The sequence below is a fragment of the Hyperolius riggenbachi genome, chromosome 9 (assembly GCF_040937935.1).
Source record: "Hyperolius riggenbachi isolate aHypRig1 chromosome 9, aHypRig1.pri, whole genome shotgun sequence".
Classification (NCBI taxonomy): Eukaryota; Metazoa; Chordata; class Amphibia; order Anura; family Hyperoliidae; genus Hyperolius; species Hyperolius riggenbachi.
In genome coordinates this window covers 9,402,614-9,423,180 of record NC_090654.1, presented here as the reverse complement: position 1 = coordinate 9,423,180, position 20,567 = coordinate 9,402,614, and the positions used below count along the sequence as shown (strand labels likewise).

The following is a 20,567-nucleotide window of genomic DNA, read 5'->3' as shown; positions in this document are numbered from 1 at the left end:
AGGTTCGGGTTGAGCATTTGAAATGGATCCTCTGGGTAATTGGCAGCCATTGAAGACAAAGAACAAGACAAGGCATAGCAAATTTATATTGCTCTTTTCTCCTCCTCTTTCTCCAAAGCTGCAGCCACTACTATGCGCTTTATAGGCAGTAGCAGTATTGGGCAGTCTTGCCCAAGGTCTCCTACTGAATAGCCACTACACTGAGGAGCCTGACAGAGAGGAGCAGCAGAGGAAGAGCAAGAAGAGAGATCAATGAGAGGAGCAGCTGAGTTCAGTACAGATTGGAGCAGCGTCAGTCTGTTAGTTGGTAGTCCACAAAGCAGTATGTTACAGTAGTCCAAGAAATTATAAGAGCATGTATTAACATTTTAGTTGTGTCCTGATTTGAGAAAAGGTTGGATGTGTTATATGTTTTTGAGTTGGATATGACGGGAGCTGGTTAGGGAGTGAATGTGAGGAATAAATGAGAGAGAAGAATATTAACCCTAAGCAACATGCTTTGGAAAACGAATTTATAGGGGTGTTATTAACATTTATACCTTCCAACAATTTACACTCAACTGATGTTAAAGGGGAACTGTAGTAAGAGGCATACGGAGGCTGCCATATTTATTTCCTTTTAATCAATACCAGTTGCCTGGCAGCCCTGCTGGTCTATTTCTCTGCAGTAGTATCTGAATAACACCAGAAACAAGCATGCAGCTAGTCTTGTCAGATCTGACTTTAATGTCTGAAACACCTGATCTGCTGCGTGCTTGTTCAGGGGCTATGGCTAATAGTATTAGAGGCAGAGGATAGGCAGGGCTGCCAGGCAACTGGTATTGCTTAAAAGGAAATAAACATGGCAGCCTCCATATACCTCTCTCTTCAGTTCCCCTTTAAAGGGAAGGTCCAAGCAAAAAAAAAAAAAAAAATTTCACTTACCTGGGGCTTCTACCATCCCCATGTAGCCATCCTGTGCCCTCGTAGTCACTCACTGCTGCTCCAGTTCCCCGCTGGCAGTTTTCTGACCTCGGAGGTCAGGGACGAATTGCATACATTTTTACACATTCCCGCTAGTGCAGGAACATTAACACATACATTTTTACGCGTTAGTGGTGCAACGCGTACATTTTTGTTTCTGCACTAGCTGGAATGCGTAAAAATGTATGCAATGTGGCCCTGACCTCCGAGGTCAGAAAGCTGCCAGCGGGGGACTGGAGCAGCAGTGAGTGACTACGAGGGCACAGGATGGCTACATGGGGCTGGTAGAAGCAGAACTAGCTGGCAGCGGGGGACTGGAGCAGCAGTGAGTGACTATGAGGGCACAGGATGGCTACATGGGGCTGGTAGAAGCAGAACTAGCTGGCGGCGGGGGACTGGAGCAGCAGTGAGTGACTACGAGGGCACAGGATGGCTGCATGGGGCTGGTAGAAGCAGAAGTAGCTGGTGGCGGGGGACTGGAGCAGCAGTGAGTGACTAGGAGGGCACAGGATGGCTGCATGGGGCTGGTAGAAGCCCCAGGTAAGTGAAACTCATTTTTTTTTTTTTGCTTGGACCTTCCCTTTAAGCTTACAGGTCCTAGATACATGGTTCTGATTCGTAGTGGTGGATATATCCTGTATTGTAGTGGATGTGTCTTGTGTAGCATTGGCTATGTATTGTGAGGCATTGGGTATGTCCTGTACAGCATTGGATAGGTCTTGTGTAGCATTGGATATGTCCTGTACAGTAGTGGAATGGACTCCTCAGAGATGAGGTCTGATGAGCCAAGGTTAACCCATGTGGCCAGGAAACAGGCAGCAGTAAAAGACGACCCCCATCTGCTAGAGGAAACACTCTTTATTACCTCTATAACCAGGATGAATTACACAGCTGTGACATTTCAGAAGAGAGCAGTTCCTTCCTCAAGAGATAATTCACCTCTGATCTCAGACCTTTGACCATCTATATTATAGCTATAACAAGTGTAGTGCTACTGCAGTGCTGTGTCCACCTTGTGCTGCTGAATGGTCTTCTATGAAATGTGTTTAGAGAAAAATAAGAGGAATTCAATGCCATTGATGACCTCCTGAAATTGCTACTCACCCCCGAGTTTGCTGAACATTTCCAATATTTGAGTCACTGACCCTTAGTGACTGAGACTTGTACTTTATAAAGCAGTTTCTAACGGAAAGTTGAAAGGAATTTTTCATTACCACGAATGCCTGAATAAAGAATACATTCAGAGAAAATGCTTTTGTAAATGAGAACAAGCAACGCAAAGAATGGTGATTCATTAAAAAAAAAAAAAAAGGATCAGTAGACAAATCGAGATGGTCAGTGAGAGGCTAAAGGTGCGTACACACATGCGACTATAGTCGTTTGAAACGATCGTTTAAAAAAAAGCAGCCAACTACCATTAAGTCTAACGACGGACGAGCTAGATCGTTGAAAACGAACGATCTAGCTTGGCGGATTTTTTCCAACGACGATCGTTTGCAAAAGTAGTACATCGTTGGAAAACGGTCGTTCGTACTCTGCTTGACATGCGCATTTCGCTATTTCTCCATGGAACTTTTCATTTTTATGCGCAATAGTTGATTTACGTGATGTAACTTCGTTCTAACGATCAGATCGTTACACACCTTTAAAAACTAACTTTACTTAGGTCGCTCTTTCGTCAATCAAAATTTCGTTCGTCGTTCACAACGAACGATCGTTGTCGCATGTGTGTACGTAGCTTAATGGTTTCAGTTTGCATGCAAATTGTTCACTGTTCGGCATTGGGTCAATCAAATAACCTCCTTGCCAATTTGGATTGACCGGTGTAAAAGCTGCATAGAACTCAGGGGCGTAGCTATAGGGGTTGCAGAGGTTGTTACCGCATCGGGGCCCTTGGGCCAGAGGGGCCCCGAAGGGCCCTCCCTCAACTACAGTATTAGCTCTATTGGTCCTGTGCTCATAATAATCACTTCTATAGATCATTTGAATAGCAGTAATCATTAACAAACAGTCCCCCATCCCTTGCTTGCACCTCTGACACTGTAGTTGCCATTGGCAGGTTTTGGTGCTCCGTATCAATTGTTATGTATAGAGTGTTTGGGGGGGCCCCAATGTAAAACTTGCATCGGGGCCCACAGCTCCTTAGTTACGCCACTGATAAAACTTGCAGTAAATTTGCATGCAAGCCAAAATTATTTGCATGATTCAGCATTTCTGGTAGGATCCACCTCCACCCAAAACATCGGGAAAGCCCATTTAGACTGGTGAAAAAGAAGGGGTGTCTAGGTGGTCGAAACCGTACAATTCAGGGCAAGATATATAAATGGTAAACTATAAAACTTTTGTATCAATTTTAAAGGAAATGGAGTGTCTGGTAACAAAGCAATGGTCAAGTTGTAGTGTCTAAGGGTGGTCACACACACCACACAATCTTAATTGTACAGATGTATCACATCTGTGTACAGTGTTCAATCCAGGCTCTTTTAGCCCGGTACTCCACCTGGCTAATTTTGGTGACCACTCGGCTAACATCGGCTCACCTCATCATATTCGGTAAGCAGAGTTGCGCATTCCACCATCATGCCCCATCCGGCTACATTTTCATGCCACCCGGCTGTAAAAAAGATTTTGGGGAGAACACTGTGTGTAGTATAAGGCAATTGGTAGATGGAGGCACCTACCCAAAAATATAATAATTAAAAATGTTTATTTTCCTTCTGCACTTCCTTCTCCTCCTCTTCCTTCTCCTCCTCTTTCCTTCTCCTCCTCCTTCCTTCTCCTCTTCCTTCCCTCTCCTCCTCTTTCTTCTCCTCCTCCTTCCCTCTCCTCCTCTTTCTTCTCCTCCTCCTTCCCTCTCCTCCTCTTTCTTCTCCTCCTCCTTCCCTCTCCTCCTCTTTCTTCTCCTCCTCCTTCCCTCTCCTCCTCTTCCTTCTTCTCCTCCTTCCCTCTCCTCCTCTTTCTTCTCCTCCTTCTTCCCTCTCCTCCTCTTTCTTCTCCTCCTCCTTCCCTCTCCTCCTCTTTCTTCTCCTCCTCCTTCCCTCTCCTCCTCTTTCTTCTCCTCCTCCTTCCCTCTCCTCCTCTTCCTTCTCCTCCTCCTTCCCTCTCCTCCTCTTTCTTCTCCTCCTCCTTCCCTCTCCTCCTCTTCCTCCTCTTCCTCTTCCTCCTCCTCTTCCTCCTCTTCCTCCTCCTCTTCCTCCTCTTCTTTCTCCTCCTCTTCCTTCTCCTCCTCCTTCCTTCTCCTCCTCTTCCTCCTCCTCCTCCTTCCTTAAGTGAGTTATTTCCCATGAAACATATATTGCCATCTAAAGCCATTTTGTAAATAAACTCTTGCACATATACTTACACATATTGTCATCCTTAAAGAGAACCAGAGATGAAGCACCCTCATGTATTTTACCTTATAAATCAGTGGGAACATGACAGTAAACACCTAATCTGCTCTTTGTTACATTGTTCTCTGTTTAATTTGCCTGTTATCACCTCTAAGATAAGAATCCCGACTAAGCAGTCGGCTGGCTTTGCTACAGAAAGATTATAGCTTAGACTGTGTTCTTTTGTGTCTTTTCAAGTCCAAGCCTGCCCCCTGCTGGCTTTGCTCAGAAATCATTATAGCTGAGTCATTATAGCAAAGCCAGACTCAATGCACAGTCCGGGATTCTTATCTCAGCTAGATAACAGACACTTTTAGCAGTGAGGATGAAACAGAGGGCAGGGTAGGTGTTTTCTCTAATGTTCCCACTGATTTCTATGGTAAAATACATGAGGGTGCTTCGTCTCTGGTTCACTTTAAGGTAAGCCACCTCTCCACTTCTTATTTTATTGTTTTTAATTAATATTATTCTTTGTGGGGGTTTTGTGGGTTTTGTGTGTGTGTGTGTGTGGGGGGGGGGGCTCTGTTCCCCCCATTGTGTTATCCAGGATTTAATTCTTAGGAGTAACTGAACATTTCCTGTTTTGTAGTCCCGCCCCCGCAGAGCAGACCAGCCACTATTTTGACTGGCAGCGATCGGACCACAAGTGGAATCCAACCTTCTGGACATGATGGTGGAAAGAGCAGAGAGGTGAATTCTAGGAAATATTCGATCCTATTGTGTATATACTCCAATATAAGTCGACCCCAATATTTGACCCTCTTCAGCCGGAATTTTTAAATGACTCAAGTATAAGCCTACCAAGCAAAGTTACTGGCTGCACTTGGGCCTCAGGAGGGGTTAATGGCTGCACTGCACACAGTATTGTAGCCATCAATCCCTCCAAGTCCCTCACATGCAGTTCTTAATGCCCTAAACTGTCCCCATGCCTCTTATTGTTGCCAATGTCTGTGTGTGTGTGTCCCGTTCCCCTTTCAATGTGTCCAGTGTCGGCACCCCCCTGCTCCCCTTTTTTCTGTGGCCATACCATGTTTCCCTTGCTCCCCCTTTTAGTGTGGCCAGTATCTGTTTCCCCATATCAGTGTGGCCTGTTCCACGTCCACTGATGCTGGCTAATTTGTCCCCCTGCTCCACCTCCATTGTGGCCAGTGTTGTGAATTATATATTGCCCTCCCTCCCCCTATTGTCGTGAAGTGTAAACATCCCCCCCCCTCCATTGTATCCAGTGTTTTGATTAAACAATTAAACATCTTCATCCTCCCATAGGAACTAGTGAAGTATAAACCCCCCCCCCCCCTTCCCATTGTGGCCAGTACTCTGATTAAACACCCCCGCCCCCACCATTGTGGCCAGTGACTGTAAACAACCCCCTCCATTGTTGCCAGTGAAGTGAAAATATCCCCCCGATATCACCCGCAAATTACAAGATTACACAGCGATAGTGATCATGCACATCCAGTTCCTGTACGTGGATAATGATCACTGTTACTGGCTTGTTACTGTGATCAATGATCATTCAAAAAATAGAAAGGCACAGAATGGCTCAGGGAACACACGTTCCCTTGCACCAATCATTGTTGCATTTGGAGCTGCAAGAGAGATCTTTCACAAGTGCGTGTGCCCAAGGACCCGTGGGAGAGAATGCACATGTGTGTACATAGCTGCGGTGGTGCACAGTGGTGGCAATTGTGCACCATGCTGAAGGGGTAGATGTCGAGAAAGAGAATGTGAGAATTAGCTTCGTCCAGGATTACTGTATATACTCGACAGTCTAGACATTTAGGTCTGATTCACTAAATAAAAGTATAGGGGTCGTCTTATACACGAGTCACTAGCAACACTGAGCACACTGAGTAATGTGTGTACTATTGTAATGTAGTGACATTCCCATTTGCAGCAATTTACCCAGTGGTAAGTGACACTTTCTTAAAGAGAGACTGAAGCTAATTAATTTTGCCCTTTTTACCTTTATAATTCGCTTCAGTACTCTCAGCACAAGTAAAGTGCAGCATCCCTGCCGCTAAACGAGTGCTTTAGACCCCCCAAATCCCCGGGGGGCAATACGGCCGGTGCTTCCTGGAAGGGGCAGAGCTTTCAGCTTCAGCTCTGCCTCTACTGCTGTCAATCACGGCGGATCACTGCCTCTCCCTGCCCCTCTCAGCCTTCCTTCACAGAGAGGGGCGGGGAGAGGCAGAGATCCGCCCCGATTGACATCAGGAGAGGCAGAGCTACAGCTGAAAGCTCTGCCTCCAGGAGCAGCAAAATCCACGACCAAGTTGGTCGTGGATGTTTGCCTGGCGATTTGGGAGGTCTAAACCCCTCGTTTTGCGGCGGGGGCGTGGCGGTTTACTTCTGATGAGACTACTGAAGTGAATAATATAGTAAAAAGGGTGAAATTTATTCACTTCAGTGTCTCTTTAAGGCGGAATATAACCCTGCATTTCAACTTTGCTCTAAAACATTATTTACAGCATATTATATGCAAAAAGCATTTTTTTTTTTTACTAGACCAGCATTGGAAGGGTTAAACAGAGGTTTAAAGGTCAGTGGAGAGATATGCAAAGGTTCAGATTGTTACATTCTATTTAGTTATATGTATCTATTGAGAAATGTTACACACTCGTTGGCTGTCCTCCAACTCCTTCTCAGTCAGAGAGATGAGTCACATTCAACACTTAGATACATTTATGTAAACAAAATGTATCTATTTCAGCTTCGGATGCGTCTGCAGAAATCTCCAGGAACTTTAAAGCCCTGTGTAACCCTTCCAATGCTGGTTTAGTAAAAAAAAAAAATGCTGGTTGCATATAATATACTGTAAATAATGTTTTAGAGCAAAGTTGAAATGCGGGGTTATATTCCGCTTTAAGTTGACAATAATCCATTTCACTGTACTGCACGTTTTGTGAATTTAATTATTTAACTGCACTGACATCATACAAACGGGGACTAAGTGTTTTTTGTTTTTTTTCCAGCCAACAAAATCGGAGACCGTTTCGCAAAATGATGATAAAAGTCCTCGTATGCTCAGGTAATAAAAATGAATAGCAATTATGTTATATCACAACATATTTTTAGAAGGTATTATCGTAAGAGAACAGAGGCGCCAGCAGGATAAAAGGTAATAAAAATGTTAAAATTTGCTGGGAGGCAGTGGTGGACTTACCTCCGGAAAGCAGACTCAAAATACTGTCTGAATTAAACAAATAAATGTATTATTGGTACCCCAAAAGATGCAACGCGTTTCGCAGGCACAGCCCGCTTCATCAGGCAATAAGATAGGGGACAAACAGTAGCTCGTCAGTAGCACGAATAGCGCCTCTGTCTGTCTGTGCTACTGACGAGCTACTGTTTGTCCCCTATCTTATTGCCTGATGAAGCGGGCTGTGCCTGCGAAACGCGTTGCATCTTTTGGGGTACCAATAATACATTTATTTGTTTAATTCAGACAGTATTTTGAGTCTGCTTTCCGGAGGTAAGTCCACCACTGCCTCCCAGCAAATTTTAAAATTTTTATTACCTTTTATCCTGCTGGCGCCTCTGTTCTCTTACGATAATACTGTGTCCACCCCTGGTGGAGGGGTGACCTACCCCGACTTTCCTGATCTACAGAGAGCGACATCTTAACCCTGAGGGCTCGTTTCCACTATCGCGAATCTGCATGCGTCCAACGCATGCAGATCCGCACATGTAATACAAGTGGATGGGCCTGTTTCCACTGTAGCGTTGTTGAGGTGCGTTTTTTCAGCGTGAAAAAAACGCACAAACGAGCCAACGATTTCGCCTGCGTCGGGAATCCGTGCGAATCGCCGCTAATGTATTTAATAGTAAAAACGCATGCGTTTGTTACATGCGTTTTTACCCGCGATTTCAATTTTTTTTTTCAATTTTATTTAGCCCTGGCAGTGTCATGGTTAATTTCGCATGGCACCCTGCCATGCGAAATCGCAGGCGAAATCGCGGGTAAAAACGCATGTGGAAACGCATCCGCATGCGTTTTTACAAGCGTCGGAATGCGGCCGAAATCGCGTCGCAACAGTGGGAACGAGCCCTGAGTGAGGACAGGTCTAATCTCCTCACCTGCATCTACAGTGGTTGCCTAAGAGGTAACCCATGTTTGTGAGTATATTCATCTCACACTTACATTTATCCACGGTTTCCAATACATACTACACTATATTGGGCTCTCGGTGTTTCTTTTTTTATTTTTAGAAGGTATTTGCGATAATTCAGGTTGGCGTGAGCTCTGATGTGTCCCACAATACATCACTGCTGAATGTGCAAGTCATCCCTTTGTTGTTCCTGAAAGGTATGATTTGCATATTCAGCAGTGATGCATTGTGGGAGATATCAAATGCTCACTCCAACCTGAATTATCGCAAATACCTTCTGTTTTAAGAAGGCACATTTCAGTTTTTCATAGCATTTTAGCAAGAGGGCTTTTTTGTCCTTTTTAGTTCTTGTTCAGCATGAGCTTGCTGGGCAATTTGTAACTACAGTATTATGATTACAGAGGAACTCCAGTGAAAATAATGTAATAAAAAAGTGCCCATTGTAAAATCTTTCCTCTCCCTGATTTACAGTCTGTCGTTTATCACATGGTAACAGTTTTACTGCTGGCAGGTGATGTCAGTGGAAGGAGATGCTGCATGCTTTTTTTGGGGCAGTTGGAAACAGCTGTAAACAGTTATTTCCCACAATGCAACAAGGCTCCCACAGTGTGATGTAAGCACCATGGTCCTGACATCACACAGTGGGAGGGGTTTCACCACAATATCAGCCATACAGCGCCCCCTTATGATCAGTTTGTGAAAAGGAATAGATTTCTCATGGGAAAGGGGGTATCAGCTACTGATTGGGATGAAGTTCAATTCTTGGTTACGGGTTCTCTTTAAGCTGATTTCCTATAAAGAGGCACTGTACTGACATATATTACAATGCAGCCAATTGTTGAGGATACCCACTTATCCTGGTCTGAGCATCCGAAACACTTCCTGTATCAAGGGATGCGCTCACGAGTAGTCAGCTATTCGAATCCGTGATTAAAATGAGGCTTAATTGCCTCAGGTGTGCGCCTGGGAGAGAAGGGGTTACTTACCCATAAGTCCGCGCTCCTCTATGCGTTTCAAACATCTTGCACGAGTCCTATTGGACGCGTTGCAAGACTCACTACCGTACTTCCTCCTTCAAGCCAAAAGTGCACAATAGTGAGTCTTGCAACGTGTCCAATAGGACTTGTGCAAGATGTTTGGAACGCATAGAGGACCGCAGACTTCTGGGTAAGTAACCCTCTAACTCCCAGCCGCACACCTGTGGCAAATAAGCCTCATTTTAATCACTGATTCAAATAGCTCACTACTAATGAGCGCATCCCTGCCTCTATATGTTGGTCTGTAGCCCCGCCCTACCAGTGATGTCACAACCTAGGCTATATAGCTATCCTGCCATTCTAGGAAACCAAGTATTATTTGTACTGACTTTTGAATCCTCAATAAACAAACAACATTCTGTAAAGATCACCTGGCAGAACTAAAGATGACACAACCAGTGATAAATGTCAGAATGTAAATCAGGGAGAGGAAATATTTTACAATGGGCAAACACTGATTAAATAATCTATAAATTAATATTGTTAAAGAAAAAAGTATTCACTATTATTTTCACTTCAGTTCCTTTTTAATATAGAATGTATATTAACTTGAAGCCTGCATTAATTACAGCCAGAGAAGTTGATTTAAAAAAATGATCTTCTGATCGCTGGATAGTTACCGTTCATTCTACATAAATAGCTGCATTTTCCCCATATAGATTAGAGAGATAGCAAAACGTTTTATCTGTCGTTTTCAGCAAACCTCCATCTGAAAAATCTGCAGTCATTATTAAGGTGGCCACACAGCATACAAATTTCTTTTCAACTCAAGAATTACGATCAATTTTTCTGATTGGTTGTAACATTTAAAACATCGCACCAATGTACCACACACGTGTGTTCAATTTTATCTCAATCCAAATTTTTTTTTCTGAAAACTCTGAAAAAAATTGCTTGGGTTTATACAATAATAACTTGACAATCTTCCTTACAGCATTCAATTTTTCTAAAAATTGATCATAAAAATCCACCCTTCCTGATCGACTTATATAGAAAACAAAAAATGTGAAATCCAATCTGATTTCTCGCTTGAATAAAAAAAGTTCAATTTTTCGGAGCAACCGATTATTTTTATCACATTACCATCAAAATTGGATCATTTTATTGTATGGTGTGTGGTCACCTTTACTGTTTGCCAATTTTGGTTTAGCAAATGCAATACTGTTGTTTTTCGATAGTTTACAGTTTTTCCAACTTATTTTCTGATTGTTTACTTTAAATTGTTTAGTATTAACACCTGTAGATCAGTAGACGCCACCTGATGTTTAGGTTAAATCGAAGCAAGGTGATTGTACGGTATGGCCATTTGTAGATGATTAAAGTCTGAGAGACCTATAGTTTTTTTTCCTCTGTGATTTAGACTAAACAAGTAAACAAAATGGTGTACGTTTTCCAAGGGTTTTAAGATCAGAGTTGCAGCTAGGGCCCCTGATTAAGTCATGTTATTTTCTCATGGGGAATGCTTTTCTCATCTTATCCACAAAATCACTTTTGAGTACCTGGCAAGTAAAAAATAAAAAATTAAGAGTAAAATCTAAATTAAATCTAAGCATATTTATTGTAAGTACCACCTTATTCGCTGGAAGCAAGAAAAAAAAGGTGTATGGCTTAAGACATTTCCCGTGAGAAAACTCAAAGGAAAAAGTTTATTGAATTAAGGCCTAGATTTCAAATACACCTGAACACTAGCAAATCCATCTATGGCCCTGTCTTGTGTATACATATATTTTTTTTCATTTATAGTAGATACTTCTTATGCAGCCTGTGTTAATGAGTTGAATGCCTTATTTTATAAAGCTAATTTATTTATTTTTGTTCTTTCAATGTGAAGCCCAATTGCCTTAGAAGAGGAATCCACATCAGTACCCGAAGTCCACTGCTCCTTTTTCCCCGCCCCCTGCGTTTCCAGTGTGGACACCGGCCAAGATTTTATTCCTTATTTTTCCACGTCGATCGCACATGCCCTGAAACAAAGGCAGCATCTGGCTGGGAAAGCAGAAGTAATGAACACTCTGGGAGGAGAGAGCTGTGAGCCGGGGGATGGGTACTTCGAAATGGGTCTCCATGAGAGAGAGCACAGTATGGAGTGGAACTTGTCTGAGAGGCCTCCAACACATTCTCAAGAGACAAATGTCATGGTTGTACAGGTACTCTGGAACTTCTCCATTCATCTTCAGGGAGACGACCATGTTAGGCCGTTCCCTTCATGCCTTGTTTTAACAGACACCTTGATTGCCTTGTTTGAGGTCCATCGTGAAGGGCCACAACAGAGCCACATTTCCCTTTCATCTTTACTAAAACTAGTTGGTTATTTTTTTTATGGAGACATAACGGAGTTTATTGTCGTGATACCAGAGACCTGCATAGCGCTGAGCGTGAGGAGCGGAGAGGAGTACATCGTCATCGTCACAGACTCTCAAAACTTGGGAGGGTTCTCCTCATGTTTACATGAACAATGTTCTCAGAACAGCATCCCACTGCCTTCCATCTCATCCCAAGTGTCCGGCTCCGGCCTTCAGGGCTTCTTTGAGTATCTTGTTCAAGAACACAAGTTTAATCTAACGGATTTGGAAGTAAAAGGGGTGTTTCCAGTTTGTCTGTTTTATAATACTGAGGACTCTTCCAGAAGGAACACCGGAGAAGACCCACAGCATGAAAACCGTTGTGGTACCGATAAGAGTTCTGAATCTTTACGTTTCATGAAGACCAACTCTGAACAAAGTACTGAGATTTCTGTGCCAATTTGGTTGTTCGTTACACAGCATGATATGATCATGGTCCAAATAGATTTCCATACAGTTCCCCAGGATAAAAAACGTTTTGACTTTTCTCAGAAGACCTTCAAGCTAAGCCGGGTTCCTCTAGCTTCCATAGTTGTGTATCCTTTGTGCCAACTCTCTGAGGAGGACCATTCATTCCAGGATGGCCACGTTCTTCGGTTAATGTTTGATTCCACTTGTGTTAGGGCTTTCTTTGTCTTGCCTCAAGATAAATGTCGTTTTTTATCACTCTATAAATTACTGAGGACTTCCCTTCATAATGTTAGAAACATAGTGGTTTGCAAGGATTTAATGAATGTGAAAAGCACAATAGATACTTTTCTGGAAACCAGCAAAACACATCTGCAGACTGTTGGGTAAGAATACTTTTTTTTTACTTATCTTTGTTTTTGAAACTTTTATTTGGGGTTCATTTCACTAGGGGGAGGGTTCATGTGATGTGGGTGACAAGTAACAGTTGTGTGTCCTACATTGATTGGTAGCTAGTTCTAGAATAGTTGCATTATTATTATTATTATTATTATTAATAATAATTTATAAAACACCAACATATTTTGTGGTGCTGTACAAAATAAGAAAAACAAACTTAGGGTACATAATAATATAGACAATGGTAAACACCAAATATCGATACTTGTACATAATACAGAACTGGTAATTACAGTGACAAATATAACATGATGGGTAAAACGTATAACGGCGAGATACGAAATTAACTACAAATTCAAAGACACAAAAGGTATGAGAGAGCCTTGACTTTGTGTGCATACAATTTAATGGAATGAGGGGGGCAAGAGGCGTCGTAGCATACAGTGTTCTTTGACAACTGTCAACATTAAAGGGAACCAGAGATGAAGCACCCTGATGTATTTTACCATATATATCAGTGGGAACATTGGAGAAAACCCCTACCCTGCTTTCTGTTTCATTTTTAACACTTCAGCTTGCTTCTTATCAGCCATGATAAGAATCCCCGACTGAGCATTCAGTCTGGCTTTGCTCAGGAATTATTATAGCTGAGTCTGTGTTCTCTGGTGTCTTTTCAAGCCCAAGCCTGCCCCCTTGTGGCTCTGCTCAGGAATCATTATAGCTGAGTCATTATAGCAAAGCCAGACTGAATGCTCAGTCAGGGATTTTATCAGGGCTGATTAGAAGCAAGCTGAACATTTAAAAATGAAACAGAGAGCAGGGTAGGTGTTTTCTCTAATGTTCCCACTGATATATATGGTAAAATACATGAGGATGTTTTGTCTCTGGTTCACTTTAACCACTAAATTACAACTGGATATATGTGGAGAGTGCACCACCAGTTTGTTACTAAATGAAGCACATATGGTATCATTTTAACAGGACGAGTTATAGAATACATTTTGGTGTGTCTTAAAACTTGGAACCACATTACATAAAAATAGGTAGGGGAAAACTCAACCCAACATTAAAAGTTTAGACACTTTTTTTAGTGTTGAGGCCCATGTCTTGTATATATTTTTTTAGGTCACAAATTGAATTTAAAAGCAATTACATTTTCGCATATTCTTTACCAAAATAAAAGACTTGTAGAATGAAAACAAAGTGACCGAATATAAAAGAATAATCATATATTGTTACTTTAGGAACTTGGCTTTTTAAATATGTATGCTATGAGGGTATATTACTATTATTTTTGCAAAAAAGGTATTGTAATCATCTATAGTGTGCAATGAGAAAACAGAAAAAAAGACTCCTTTATTTCCAAATACAATATTGTCACCATAGATTGTACTAGGAACATAATCTAAATGTTGTAATAACCAGGATGGATAAGCAAATAAAATGTGTGGGTTTAAAGGGACTCCGAGCAGTGCCTGTGGTTATGCCTTTAAGCATACCCACAACTAATTAATTACATCCTCACACCTACCGGCATGATGTTTGTAATTATATCCCCCTGGGTTCCTTGTATTTCATTGCATTACACTGAATGGAGCTGCCAACACTGGGGAAGGTGTCGTCCTGCATAATACAATGCTGAATAAGGAATCCAAGATGGCAGCCGCAATTTTGATCGCGAAAACTAAAAGGCGTAGGGTGGCGGTTTATATATCAATGGGAAGAGGAGAAAGAGAGCTTCAAAATGGTATGCATCTTTCCATAGTTACTGCACTGCTCGGAGTCCCTTTAACTTATAGTTAGCACTGTTTATTGTAAAATTATAATGAGTGTAAATGGACAAATAGTTGTGTGTTTTTCCCCCTTATTTTCCATTTAAAATGCATAGAAAGTAAAATAATTGCTAAACAAAATCATCACACAATTAAAGTCTAATTTGTCCTGAGAAAAAATTATATCTAATTTAGGTGTGATAAGTAGTAATAAAGTTATTGGCAAATAGAGCAGCACTGATATGTGAAAATTCCTCTCTTCCTGAAGTGATTAGGTGGCAGCCGAGTTTATAGCCTGTGTGATGGGGGGTGGGGGGGTCGCAAAGCTATAAGAGTCATCCTATAGGAAGGGTGCAGAGTCCTGACCTGTAGATTGACCCCTCCTACGTTTAGCCAATTGCTTACTCTGCCATTGAGGAGGAACTTTACCGAAAGTTAGTATCGGGAAAAATAAATCTAGACATTGGAAAGTGATAAGTAACGAGAGGGTAAAATAAGAATTGATTGATATTTGCCATGCCGATTTGTTGGTGTCGTTTGAGCCTCTGTGAGCCTGCACGTCCGCATCTTTACTGCTGGCAGGCATGAAAACCACCAAACGGGATGGCTTGTTGCTGCACATGTGAAGACTTCTCCTCTCTGTTTCTGTCAGTATAGCCTTAGGTGTAACTAAGCCTTGTTTCATTTTTGTTTGCTTTTTCTTTCTAGTAACAATAAACCCCCGACAACGTTATCTACCGCCTATCCTTCTGAAAACTTGCTTCAGAAACTAGGTGAGGAAAATCAGATCGCGTTCCACTTGCCGGCGTCTGAAGCTCTGCACTTTGTTGCCTCGCTGAGTGGGAGGAGCATTGTGGAATTCTTCCAGAAGAGCGTTTGCGAGGTGAGTATACTCAGCAGTAGCGCATCACATGACTACTGCTTTCTGCCTCATACAGGTGAAACTCAAAAAATGAGGCTATCGTTCTGATGTCCATTTATTTCTTTTATTCAACTTAAAGCAAATCCGAGATGGAAAACTAACTATAACCAGTAACTTGTCTATATATCTTATCTAAAGTTTAGATAGTTACACAGCATATCTACCAGCAAACAGCTTCAACAGTTTATGATTATTTCTTCCTGTGATACAATGAGGGCAGCCATGTTCTGTTTGTCACATTGTCACAGGCTGAAGGCTGGAGATGCTATCAGCTTGCCTGTGTGTAAATTCAGTCCCCTCTCCTCCTCCCCTCTGCCTCTGAAATCAATGGTTAGTAACCTCCTCCTCCTCCTGCCTGCCCAGACTGAGCTCCCATAAGCCCTTGCTGCTGCCAAGGCACTGAGAAAAAGCTGTGGGCGAGGCTTGTTTAGTTTATAGGGAATTAGAGTATAAAAACAAAACAAAAAAAGTATTTGGCTTGAGGAATGCCCTATAAACTATATGAAAGGAACACAATTATGCAATGAGTAAAAGTTCATCTCAGATCCACTTTAAAAGGTGAAACTAATATATGAAATGGACTCGCATGCAAAGCGAGATATTTCAAGCCTTTTTTTTCTTATAATGTTGATTATTATGGTTTACAGCGTATGAGAACCCTAAAATCTCAGCCCATTAGACTATTGTGAGAATGTTCAATAGTCTCTGCTCAGAGTGTCAGACTCTAATCAGCTAATTCATCCAAAACACCTGCAAAGGGCTCCTATTTCATAGATCAGCTTCAGCTTTTAAGTTGAATTACTGAAATAAATGGTCTTTTGCACACTACTCTAATTTTTCGAGATTCACCTGTATATACCTTAGGAGTGCCTGAGCTTGAGCGTAACTTAGGAAGGGGTACATTTGCGTATAATGTGCCTTACAGGATGTGGCATCATTGGCACGGATTTACATTTTTACAAGCACTAGGTGGCCATAAACCTGACCACTTTTTATTTGTACTTTTTATGTTGCACCAATTATTGATTGAATTCATTGAAAGAATCCTACCAATGCACCAGAAGTTTGAGACGTCAGTATATCACTTGGAATTACACGTCATTTTTATATGATAACATTTCTTGTCTCTTTCTCACATGACTTGCTCTGTGTCACATGACTTGCGCTCTCTGATCACATGACTTGCGCTCTCTGATCACATGACTTGCGCTCTCTGATCACATGGCTTGCGCTCTCTGTCACATGGCTTGCTCTCTCTGTCACATGGCTTGCTCTCTCTGTCACATGGCTTGCTCTCTCTGTCACATGGCTTGCCCTCTCTGTCACATGGCTTGCCCTCTGTCGCATGGCTTGCTCTCTCTGTCGCATGGCTTGCTCTCTCTGTCGCATGGCTTGCTCTCTCTGTCACATGGCTTGCTCTCTCTGTCGCATGGCTTGCTCTCTCTGTCACATGGCTTGCCCTCTCTGTCACATGACTTGCTCTCTCTGTCACATGGCTTGCTCTCTCTGTCACATGGCTTGCTCTCTCTGTCACATGGCTTGCTCTCTCTGTCGCATGGCTTGCTCTCTCTGTCACATGGCTTGCTCTCTCTGTCACATGGCTTGCTCTCTCTGTCACATGACTTGCTCTCTCTGTCACATGACTTGCTCTCTCTGTCACATGGCTTGCTCTCTCTGTCACATGGCTTGCTCTCTCTGTCACATGGCTTGCTCTCTCTGTCACATGACTTGCTCTCTCTGTCACATGGCTTGCTCTCTCTGTCACATGGCTTGCTCTCTCTGTCGCATGGCTTGCTCTCTCTGTCACATGGCTTGCTCTCTCTGTCACATGGCTTGCTCTCTCTGTCACATGGCTTGCTCTCTCTGTCACATGGCTTGCTCTCTCTGTCACATGGCTTGCTCTCTCTGTCACATGGCTTGCTCTCTCTGTCACATGGCTTGCTCTCTCTGTCACATGGCTTGCTCTCTCTGTCACATGGCTTGCTCTCTCTGTCACATGGCTTGCTCTCTCTGTCACATGGCTTGCTCTCTCTGTCACATGGCTTGCCCTCTCTGTCACATGGCTTGCCCTCTCTGTCACATGGCTTGCCCTCTCTGTCACATGGCTTGCCCTCTCTGTCACATGGCTTGCCCTCTCTGTCACATGGCTTGCCCTCTCTGTCACATGGCTTGCCCTCTCTGTCACATGGCTTGCCCTCTCTGTCACATGGCTTGCCCTCTCTGTCACATGGCTTGCCCTCTCTGTCACATGGCTTGCCCTCTCTGTCACATGGCTTGCTCTCTCTGTCACATGACTTGCTCTCTCTGTCACATGACTTGCTGTGCAGGATGAAGAGGAGGAGTTGCGTCACCTCATGTGGTCGCCCATCATGTTCTATCAGACTCCGGACTTGGAGGTGACCGCGTGTGTCCTGCTCTCCACAAAGGCCATTTACTTTGTGCTTGATGAGAAGACTAAACAGATAAACCAGACGCCTCTGAGTAAGTGGGAGTATTTCTCAGCCCCGCACTGGATAGGTTCATCAGACACAGGAAGTAACCTTGTTTGTCCCCCGGTAGACCCCTCTGGTGACGGACGCCTCTTCCACCCCTGCTCCTGTATAGTGATACGCTTCAGCGATCTCCAGTCTGTCAATATCGGCCTCTTCGATCAGTTCTTCAGGATAACAGGTACTGTCACTGCGCCCCAGTCTATGGTCAGCTTACACGAGTGCGTGGGGTAAACAATCGAAATGATATTGATTATTTAGTAGAAGTAGTTTTGCTTACAGTTATGCGTAATGACAATTTTCAAATTGAATTGATATTGCTTAAAGGACACCCGAAGCGAAAATATACTAATGAAATAAATGATTGTATCTAGCTTCCTTCTCCTAAAAATGACTTTTTAAGATATTCCACAGTTTTATTTTATGTTTAAATCTACTTTTTAAGTTTTAACTGTTTGATTGTTTTTGCTCAATGACACATTCATTGAAGTATGCCAGAGCTAAAATCTATGAACTATTGACCCTTTTATCTCTTTCTTGCTTTCAGAAGCCATTTTCTGCTAGGAAAGTGTTTTATAGGTGGAATTTCTTATCAGTGAGGGTCACACTGTAGTCACTTCCTGTCTGAGTCAGGACTGAGTCAGCCACTTACATACTTGATATTTAACTCTTTCAGGCAGAGAAAGAAAAAAAGGAACACAGCCTAGTTATCTGTGTGCTAGGCACTGTACATACCCATGTCTATCTCATCATGTCACATGTCACCTCGGGTATCTTTTACTCCATTCATAAATCTTAAATACTACGCAAAATTACGAACATGGCAGTAGTAAACGATTCATCCCGTCGACTGAAAAAAAAATCACTTTTCTGCACACCAGAATGGTTAGGGAAAAAAGGGGGAATAGTGAGAGCAAGTTGTTTTTTTGTTTTGTTTTTTTGTTTTTATAAAAGACCTTATTTTTGATAAAAGCCATTTTTAAAAATCCAACTTAGTAAAATGTTGCTGTAGTTCACTTTAATATATACTTCCAAGTTCTGAATACTTATTTTATACTGGACACCGAAGCTGAGAAGAGTCATGGATGATTTGGGGTAGAAGGGTAAATTCGGGCGCCTGAGGCTAGTGCACAAATCGGGCGCCGCCATTCACTCCCATAATAAATATCGTTTAATGGGCGCCCGATAGGAAAAAAGGGCGCCGGAGAAAAATAACGTTTTAAAAGCGGCGCCCGGAGACTTAATGTTTTATTACTGCTTCTCATGATTACACATTATTTAATGATTTATACATTTTTAAATATTATTTTTAAACGAAAAACCGTACAATATTTTTTTTCAAACATTATTTTTAAACGAAAAACAGTACATTTTTTTTTTTACACATTATTTTTAAACGAAAAAACCAACAGGGGGGTCTTAGGTTTAGGCACCAACAGGGGGGTCTTAGGTTTAGGCACCAACAGGGGGGGTCTTAGGTTTAGGCACCAACAGGGGGTCTTAGGTTTAGGCACCAAAAGGGGGGTCTTAGGTTTAGGCACCAACAGGGGGGTCTTAGGTTTAGGCACCAACAGGGGGGTCTTAGGTTTAGGCACTAACAGGGGGGTCTTAGGTTTAGGCACTAACAGGGGGGTCTTAGGTTTAGGCACTAACAGGGGGGTCTAGGGGTTAGGGGTAGGTACAGGGAGGGTTACTTAGGCACCAACAGGGGGGGTCTTAGGTTTAGGCATCAACAGGGGGGTCTAGGGGTTAGGGGTAGGTACAGGGAGGGTTACTTAGTAATTTTTTTTTTTTAACGTTATTATACGTTTCACTATTTAAACGAAAGATTAACGTTTTTACAATTGCCGATTTAATGCACATTATTTAATGATTTATAACTTTAAAAAACATTAATTTTAAACGAAATACAGTACAATACATTTTTAAACGTTATCCATGCTTATCGTTAAAAACCCGGCGCCCTTTTTTCCCAGCGCCCCTTTTTAACGTACGCAGGAGTTGCTGCCCATCTTTTCCAGAGCTCCCCCACATTATGAACCATGTGGGTTAGTATAGCTGAGGCTGTGGTGGCCTGAGCTCTGAATTCTTGCTATACCAGCCTGCATGGGTGACAAGGGGTTAAAGTGTCGGGGAGGGGAGGGGAGGGGGGGAGCACGCTGTCTGTTTCTTTTTGTTAAAATCTGTAATGCGTTTACAGAACTCTAAACTCTGTATATATTCATGTGTACAGCAGCTAAGTGTCATTTTGCTTAGTTAAAATATTTTTTTTTCTTTTATTTTTAAATCCGTTTTCTCTATAAACTGCCAGGTTCTTTTTGAAAAAAACTTTTACTTGTTCTTAAAGAGTCAAATTACGGTTGCGCACAAAATTAATTTTGAATTGGCTTTAAAGGGAACCAGAGACGAAGCACCTTCACGTATTTTACCATATATATCAGTGGGAACATTAGAGAAAACACCTACCCTGCTGTCTGTTTCATTCTACACTGCTCAGCCTGCTTCTTATCAGCCCTGATTAAATCCCTGACTGAGCACTCAGTCTGGCTTTGCTATAATGACTCAGCTATAATGATTCCTGAGCAGTGTCAGAAGGGGGCAGGCTTGGGCTTGAAAAGACATCAGAGAAGACAGACTCGGCTATAATGATTCCTGAGCAAAGCCAGACTGAATGCTCAGTGTGGGATTTTATCAGGGCTGTTAACAAGCAGGCTGAGCAGTGAAGGATGAAACAGAGAGCAGGGTAGGTGTT

At 42.4% G+C, this 20,567-nt stretch overlaps 1 protein-coding gene across 6 annotated transcripts in view; it reads left to right on the top strand.

The window, feature by feature from the left end:
- NISCH (nischarin) overlaps positions 1-20,567 on the top strand; it is a 151,051-nt gene that overhangs the window by 106,047 nt on the left and 24,437 nt on the right. For 2 of the 6 annotated variants that reach the window (XM_068251896.1, XM_068251895.1), the window contains exons 14-19: positions 4,924-5,024; positions 7,310-7,365; positions 11,315-12,619; positions 15,113-15,287; positions 17,654-17,807; positions 17,886-17,996. In XM_068251896.1, coding sequence (XP_068107997.1) covers positions 4,924-5,024; positions 7,310-7,365; positions 11,315-12,619; positions 15,113-15,287; positions 17,654-17,807; positions 17,886-17,996 — 1,902 coding nt within the window. Of the gene's footprint in view, positions 1-4,923; positions 5,025-7,309; positions 7,366-11,314; positions 12,620-15,112; positions 15,288-17,653; positions 17,997-20,567 lie in introns of those variants that run through there. The other 4 variants (XM_068251897.1, XM_068251894.1, XR_011023798.1 and 1 more) reach the window with 2 other exon arrangements.